Raw genomic sequence first — 9,420 nt, 5'->3', positions numbered from 1 at the left:
ACTTTACGTGCATGCATGGCCCTATGAGCTCAAGAAGGCAAATCCAAGCTCTTTAAGGGGTCATACACTCAATAGGGACCTCAATAATCCCAACCACAGAGACTTTATACTTCTAGGATGTCCATAAGATCCCAATCTGAAGTCCTTTCAGAACTTAAAGCATAAATACATGGAATTTGAGGTTTTAGGGCTTGAAACCACTAATTTGGGACAAAAAGGGGATCTAATGAACTAATGATCAAGGTAAAAACTTTTCTACCTGAATGGAAGCTTCTCACAGTGTAGATTCCGGATCTACCTCCCCTCCTTGCACATTTCAACCTCCTCTTCCTTCCTCTAAGCTCCAAACCTTCTCCACAAAGCCAAAATCACTCTCAAGAACAATATGGGGGCTAGGGTTTCTTTCTACAGCTCTCTGGAAGTGTTAGGGACTCTGGAGGCCAAGTTAGAGCGTTTAAATAGGGTGCAAATGCCCGGATTAGGGTTTTTGTCCAAACAGGGTCTACTCGCCGAGTCCGGGGACCGACTCGCCGAGTACAAAGTTCTAACCCTGCGCCTTATCCCGCTCCTACTCGGTGAGTTGGTCCTTTAACTCGCCGAGTCCAAGGCAAAATGCATAAAATTAAAATATTAATCACAAGGAGTACGTACCAGGAACCAGGTGCTACACCAAGAACAGACTCGCCGAGCCCAAGGCAATCTTCAACAGACTCACCAAGTTGTTCTTCCAACTCGTCGAGTTCCTGCCTATCTTCATCCAACTCGTCGAGTACACCCATGTGACTCACCGAGTTACTACGCGATTCATGCCAAATCTCTAGTCCGACTTGTCGAGTCATCTCCCAGACTCGCCGATTCCATACGTAATACCTTCATTCAGACGATCACAGGCCAAACCATTGCTTTCAATACATAGATTTGGACTCCTAGGGTCAGATCCACACGTAAAGTTTCCAACTTTACGTGCATGCAAGGCTCAACAAGCTCTACTCATGCTAAAGTGAAGGTTTAAGGCAAGGACACTCTCAATCAAGCCCCAAAGCTATCACTTTCCAGATTCATGAGTCAGGACCAGACTAGATCTGTAGTAGCAACCACATATCTGAATCCAATATTCGAAAGGAGGCTCATATATGGCAATTTGGCCCTAAAACTTCATTCATGAACCATCTAAACACAACAAAGTCAAGGCAACAACTTTTTACCTTTAATCTGATGCCAACAAGCAAGGAAATCAGATCCACTTCGCTCCTCTATGATCCCACCAACTCTTGCTTCAAGTATCCTTCTTCTCCAAGCTCCAAAACACACTTAAATCTCTCTCACTCTCAATTTAGGGTTTGAAATCGATGGGGAAAGTTTTTGGACGTCAAAGGGAGTGCTAAAGAGGCTGGGGTGGGACTTAAGGTTCCTTATATAGGGTGCAAATCACAGGAATCAGGGTTTCTCATTCCAGCACTGACTCGCCGAGTCAGCCACTTAGCACATGGCCAAATCGTGACTCGACTCGTCGAGTCTAACCATAGACTCGCGGGGTCGATCTTCCTTAATTACACCAAGAACCCTAAACTTGCACTTCTGAACTTGGGGTGTTACACTCGACTTGTCGAGTAGATGGCTGAAAACCCGCGTCCAAGACTTGATTCTACTCGACGAGTCTGGCGGTTCCAACTCGTCGAGTAGCTCTATAAAAACGAATAATTTATAAATAAATGCGTACCAGAAACAAGGCGTTGCAAGTGGTTAATTAGTTGAAAGTTGAGTTCTAATATTAAATTAAAAGGTAATTAATCACTTTAAAACGATTATTACAAAGAATGTGAAAAAAACATGGAAGTTTCAAAATAATATGGTGCAAGTAAGTTGGTTTTTTTTTTATGATTACAATCATTATTAAAATGCAATTGAAGGGCAATAGAGTTTTAAATGCATGAGATTCAAGTATTTTGGTCTCTGTTGTTATATATATATATATATATATATATATATATATATATATATATATATATATATATATATATATATATATATACACACACACACTAGAGTTTAATAGAAAATATATAAACCAAAAAAACCCTAAAAACCTAGAAAACAAATACAAATACATAAAAAAATACTTTGAGATGTCTAATCTTTTTTTTTTGGACTTTATAGACCTTAATATCACACACACACACTAACACTCACACACACACACACACACACACACACACATATATATATATATATATATATATATATATATATATATATAATTTTGCTGAAATAATTTTTGATAATTTTTTTTCTGCGAAAATATACTTATATATACAGTTTTTATATTTATAAAGTCAAAAAATATATATCTCAAAAAAAAATATTTATAAAGTCAAAAAATAAGATTAGATATCTCAAAGTATTTTTTTTATATATTTATATTAGTTTTTTAAGGTATCTATAAACACATACACGTAAATGGTCCGTAAATCCTTTTATCCTTTTAATCGCATCAAACATCTCTTATAACAATGAGATTTAATTTTTTAATTAAAAATTTTATTTATCCATATAAAATACAACACTATTATAGTTATTGTACAAGTTAATTAAGTGTATATATATATATATATATATATATATATATATATATATATATATATATATATATCCTCTCTATTAAATGAAGGTTTTTTTGCCACTTGTCATACTCTCATGCATTATGCCACATGTCATTTTGTCATAATTTTGAGATATTTATTTTTCACTTGTCATTTACTTCATTTATTATTATTGAATATATACCATTAATTTACTTTCTATAAATTAAACATACCATAATAAGTATATTAATTTCAAATTTCAAACTTCAATTTCAATTTTAAATAAATTTACAATTGAAACCTTCGTATTTAAAATTTTGTTATAATTAACACATTTAATATACGGGTCTGACAACTAAACACATAATTTTAATTTAATTTTTTCATTTTTTTTTTAATTTATACTTATTTCAAATTTCAAATTTAAATAAAACTTCATGTTTAATCATTTGTATTTATCATTTTGTTTTAATCAACCCGTATATTATACGGGTATCACAACTACTATATATATATATATATATCAAAATTTTAAATGGACGAACCTCCTATAATAATACTTCAACAGTTCAACTCACCTACCTATTTAATTTGTGCCTTTAGCCTTGTTTTCACATCAAATGAACAGTGATTTTGTTAAGAGAAATTAAATATCTTTTTATTTATTCTTTTACTTATTTATCAAAACACATCTCAAAATCAAGAGATATAATTAAAATAGATAATTAATGGATTTCACGTATAAATAAATAGGAAGAAAGAATATGTAATTTTTCTTTTGTCAGATATCAAATTAATGATATGTTTGTGATAATTCTAAAAATAAAAGTCACCTTCGGAAAAGTCATGCCACATATAGATGGGTCTCATTGAAAGAAATATTATTATTTTAAATTATTAATTTATTATATGTACTTAGTTTATTATATTACTTCTTTATATATTATAACAGATAACAGATTTGAATGTTAAAGAAATAATTTGTGATTGAAACTAAACGTGAACTGTAAATATTATTAGTATTTTGAAAACGGTATTAATTTTTAATATTTTGAACTATTTTAGTTTCTATTTTATCAAATTAAGCTGCTTTAAATATTTTTAATGGTCAAAAACTCGAAATTGTATATTTTAATATTTTTTATAACCAAATACTAATTTTTTTTTTGAACCGACAATCTAATTACTCCTAAGCTAACAACACCTATGTCCACAACGGGACTCAAACCCTCGACCTCAAAAAAGGAGGGAACCACCTGATACCGCTGGGCTACAACATTTGAAATGTATTATGATTATTAATTATTAATATATGTATTATGAATCATAAAATGCTTAATGATATAATACTTACAATCATTTTTAATAGTTTGCGTAATGTGAATGTCATAATATAAAAGATGATTAAAAAAGTAATATAAAACCTTCCAAAGAATAAAACCTTCCCTTTCATGAGCATCATGCGTGTCCAATTTCATATTCACAGTGTCCTTTTTCTTCCTTTGTCAAAGACAAATTTTTAGTTAAGATGGTGAGTATTTTCATTTCTTAATTCATAATAATTAATATTATTTTTAATTTTTAAAACTTTATATAAAAATACATTTACTCTGATCTTTGAAGATAGTTATTACTTTATTATTATTATTACGTACATTTACCGTGTGATTTGTATTGTATTCGATTTTCGTTATTATAGACTAACCGACTAAAAACATATTATAGTTTATATAATATAAATTTCAAAACGTTTTTAATAAATCGCTTCTTTCACTTTCATACGGTGGTGTCTAGATTTTAACTTTTAGTGCAATACATTGAACTACTCTTCAAGTTCAAAGCATATCATATTTGACTTTGTACACGGTTTCCATATCTACAGGTTTATGTACACGTATCATTACATTGTTAAATTTATTTAATTCATGTTCTTTTTATATATCTACATTGATATAATTAAATGGCTAATATCATAAAGGGGAAAACTATTTCAGATGTACTGTTTGGTTAATATCATAAAACGAGACAAACTATCTGAGATATTCAGAAAATACCTTTCCATTTAAAAATAATTTGTTACGTATTTACGACATTAACTGTCAATTTTTTTTTATTCAGCCAACAACATAGAGTGCATATATTGATGCTACAACCGACTAGATTTCTCAAAGTACAATGTCCTAATAAGAAAAAAAAAATTAAAAGTACAACACCATAACTAGAAAATCAAAGTACGTTATTATTTCTAGCAATTAGCTCCAACTTAAAACCAAATGTTGGTCTACAAAACCAAAACAAAACTTCCCAAGTTACAAAACCAACACCAAAAAAATCATACGGGTAACGGAATATCATGAACATATTTCTTCTCATAAAACCCCATCACCTGGTCAGCCACCCCCCACATAATCGCCTGACCGGGTGGTATCCTCATCAACCGTGGAACCAAACCCTTCCACAAAGCAAACACCCCTTCTTCACCATAAATCTTTTTAATTGCATCAAACATCCCCTTATAATACTTCCCTTCACCTCCCGATTTACTCTGTGCCATTAGCCTTGTTTTCACAACATCAAAAGGCCCAGTGCAAACGGGCCCCGCAGTGCCAGCTAGGAACCCAGATATCATCGATTGCCAGGGTTGCAAGACTTTTCCATCGCCTTCGTGTTTCCTCCATAACAACCCGTCGAATGTGTTCTTGGCGGTGAACATGACCGCTTGGTTCGTGCCATTTCGCATTACGGTTGGGGAAGCGCCGGCCCAAAGACCGCGTACGCCTTCCTCACGGATGATTAACCGCCCGCAATGGATTGGACCTTTGTATTTTAGAAGCTCTTGACTTAGTCCCTTTTGTTGTTGTAATCTTATTTTTACAACCTGCGTTTAGTAAAGTTGAAATTTGAGGCGAATTTGAAGGATAAATGGAAGAAATAGCAATGTACTTTTGTCTTTTTTATTGTGTGTGTGTGTGTGTATTATTATAGCATCCTATTTTCTTTTGTTTTTCTATTATGGTATCAAATTTTCGTTTTTTTTTCTTATTAAGTCGTTGTGCTTCGAAAATTTTACCCAATTATAGCGTTGGACTTTCAACTTTTTTTTTCTTGTTGAAGACATTAGATGCTGAAAAATGTACCAATTATAGCTGTCACTATGTTGTATTTTCAATTTTACCCAATTATAGCATTGGACTTTCAACCTTTTTCTTATTACGACATTATACTTTGAAAAAACTACCCGATTATATTAGTGAAAATTGCTTTTTAGTTGGATAACATTGTTATATGGTGGATTTTTTTAAGCCACAATGTTGTAATAGTAAAAAAGTTAATTAGCTGATTTCATCTAAGGCCCTGTTTTTTTTTTCTTATTAACTGTTGTTCACATATAAAGTGTTGTCAGGATAAATGATATATTCTAGAAAATATCAGCAGACTTATGGAAACTGAATGAACAAGTAAATGAGGATATTTTGTAAAAGTTAGGAATCAATCGACGAAAGTCTTGTTTCTATAACTTTCTTTATTAAGTTTTTTTTTTTCCATTAAGTCAAAAGGAGACACTCAAACACTCATATATAGTTTATCAAATTAGGTCTTGTCTTATTGAGTCCACTAAGTCAAAAAGAAACAATCCCCGAAATCTTCTTTGGAACTTGAGGAAAATTTAAATGATATTTCTCAAAATGAGTACATTCTTTGTCTATAATAGTATTACAATTAAGTAGATTACTTTTTAAAAGAAGAAAGCTATGACAAACATATTTTATAAACGACTTCAATGGTATTATTATTAGTTTATTACTAGAGAACCAAAAGGTAACTGGTAAAGCATTCATTATATATTTCAGTGTTCTACCTTTTCACTATAATTGTTAAAACAGTACACATTCACTACCTCTAATCGTTGTTTTATATCCCCTAAATAGACTCCATATGATTTAAAACTATAGATCTATGACTACTAAACCCATTACCTTCATCAGGCCATTTCATTCATCCTATTTAGCAAATTGAAGAAGCAGCCAAGCTAAATTATAGTTTTTTTTGTAAATATAAAGCTAAATCCAACGAACCAAATGCCAAACATGCACCATGAAATGGTATTTTAAACTAATTGGGTATGTAGATCTAAGACACATTAGTATAATTGAGCTAATTGGGGAAATTCAAACTGAAGGGCATATAAACAGATTAAAAACCGTTTACAATACTAAAAATTTAGGCAATTGCATGTGTAAAATCGAATGGAGATTCGACTAACCTCACCTCAAATGGGGTAACAATCACGAGAGCTTCAATGACACCAGCACCAAACCCAGAAAGAAACCTCCCACCATCGCTAATCTTTCCGGTGTTGGAATCCTTAAATACCGATTGTAACACGGCATTAGAGAACATCCGTAGGGCATACTTCAATGTCAAGTGGGTGGCAAAGGGTGTCAAACCCTTCCAGAGAGCACGGACGCCTTCGTTTGTGACAGTGGTGCTGCCGCAATGAAGAATACCCTTGTAGTAACCGGCCCGATCCAGTTGTAAACGGGTCTTGATAACATCGATGGGTTGGAGACAAGATGCCTCGACAATTCCACCGAGTGAACCGGATATGGCTTTTACATATGCAGGGATTGCTGGTTTTTTTTGGGTCTGGTTTGATGGGGTTCCATCGAGTTTCTCTGCCATTGGAGAAAGAAAGGGAGAAATTCCTTCCGTATCTCCTTTTACGGCGGTTGGAAAAAGCTCGGGGGTTGGTACGAAGCCTGAATTGTTAAGTCTTTATAAATGTGTTCCGCCCATTCGTCTTTTGACTTCGATTACTATTTACTTGCCATATCAAATAAAAAGAAAAGGAGAAAATTACAAATCTAAGTCTTTTTTAAATGAATTTGTAAAAAAAAAAAAAAAACTCCTTATTACAAAAAATAATAGTCATTGAAACTGCTGACTAGTGTGCAGTATAAAAATATTTTTACTTTTATCCTTTTCCCACGAAACCGCAAATGGCTTACGCCATCTATGATGGTTTTCTCTCGTGTCAATTGTGATTTCGATTGTTCTTTTCTCGTATTCCGAAGAACAAAAGCGTAGATAGCTTGGCCTCGCCTACTGTTTCACCTAGTGCTTGTTGTTTCGTCCCTTATTTCATTCATGCAATTCATCTGTTATTTCATTCAATGGGGCGAATCAAGCCAAATAACATACAAACTACTAGTCTACTACAAAATAATCAAGGGATAACACTTAACCACGATACAAACAAAATTAAATTGGAAAAAATCTCAAAAAAAACACAATAATAGAAAATAAGAAAGATATTTGGCTTGATTTAACAACTTAACAACATTCTTATTTTCAAATTTAGTTTTGTTTGTACATTGTTAAGTGTTATTCTTTGATTATGTTGTAGCAGTTTGTATGATATTTGACCATTTGAGCGACATAGCAGGCGAATTGCATAAACAAAATAATAGACGGGGGATAAAACAACAGGCGAGGCCAAGCCATCTGCGGTTTTGTTCTTTGGAATCACATGAACGAATAACGAACGAAATAACGTTGTTGATACGAGAGGAATGGTGGATTACCTAAGTCATTTGCGGTTCGTAGGAAAAATGAAAAAATTAAATAAAATAAAATTCTTTTTATAGATTACAACGAAACTACAGACGAGGCATGAAACAACATGCGAGTTAGCCTCGTATGCGGTTTCAATGACTAATTTTTTTACTATTTTTTGCAAAGTTATTAAGGAAAAAGACTTGATATTGTTTTTAAAACTCAACCAAATCAACCTTATTGTCCAAAATCTCACTAACACCATGTTCTCCGGTTTCTTTTAAGAAGAGGAAGGAAAGAAAATGGGAGGAAAATGTGTATTTGAGATCTTTTAAGGAGAGGAAGGAAATAAAATAGGAGGAAAATTGTATTCTTGAGATTTTTTTAAGGAGGGAAGGAAAGGAAATATAATGAAATGCATTCTCGAGTTTCGTTTAAGAAGGGGAAGAAAATGAATGGAAGGATAGTGGGGTGTTTTCCTTTTAAAATATATCCTCCCACATGGAAATAACTGAGAATGAAAGGGAAAGAAAGGAAATGAAGGGGTTCCCATCAGCTTTAAACTCACAAGGTATAAAATAGTTGAGTATGCCACCTCCTAATATAGCTAAATGAATACACCTCTCCATAATTATATCTTATTAGGTCCACCTCTCCATCAAACAATATACATGTGAGTTATCATACAAGTACCACACGAAGGGTAATTAGCCTAATTGTACAAGTGAGACATGTCTAGAATACCATCATATCAATTTAACACCTTAAAACCTTAATACCTTACTTACGTACCCCAACTCATTGGGCTATTGAAGTCCAAGATTTCAATGTTATTGGAATCTATACGTGTGTATATTTAGAATCAAAATGAAATAGCCTCATGCAAAACCAAAACTTGATCCAATAACTAAGTCCGATCAATTTTGGGCCTTAGCCCAAAACCCCTATTGGACCAAGACTTCTTCATTGGGCCTTATTGGGCCGATATATTTTCATTAGGCCTTAGGGGGACCGAAAACCTCTTTTGGGCCTCCCATAGGACCGAACCCCCCCCCCCCCCCCAACTTATCAAAAAGTCAACTCTCCTTTCCCTCTCTCTTGTTCTTGGCCGACCCCCCCCCCCTCTCTTATTTAAGGCCAACACCACAACACACACACAAGAAAAAACTTCCATTTCGTCACTTTGCTGTCAAGAAACTCTCCTCCTTTGCTCTCTCGGAATCTCGAGTTTCATCACCACCAAAAGTCGGTTCTAGGCATCTTGGTAAGTTCTATGTTAAAC

General features: G+C 33.4%; 1 protein-coding gene across 1 annotated transcript; it reads right to left on the bottom strand.

Moving 5' to 3' along the window:
* Positions 1-4,801: 4,801 nt before the first annotated feature.
* MSFC1 (Mitochondrial substrate carrier family protein) lies at positions 4,802-7,355 on the bottom strand. Its single transcript, XM_079003089.1, has 2 exons — positions 6,852-7,355; positions 4,802-5,460 (listed from the first exon to the last, which is right to left on the bottom strand). The coding sequence occupies exons 1-2, from the start codon at positions 7,263-7,265 to the stop codon at positions 4,915-4,917; spliced, it is 960 nt and encodes a 319-aa protein (XP_078859215.1). The 5' UTR covers positions 7,266-7,355; the 3' UTR covers positions 4,802-4,914.
* Positions 7,356-9,420: the final 2,065 nt, after the last annotated feature.

The sequence above is a fragment of the Lactuca serriola genome, chromosome 5 (genome assembly GCF_051521515.1).
Source record: "Lactuca serriola cultivar US96UC23 chromosome 5, Lser_US96UC23_V15, whole genome shotgun sequence".
Lineage (NCBI taxonomy): Eukaryota > Viridiplantae > Streptophyta > Magnoliopsida > Asterales > Asteraceae > Lactuca > Lactuca serriola.
Note: the sequence above shows the minus strand (reverse complement) of the source record. Positions and strands in the feature narration are given on the sequence as shown.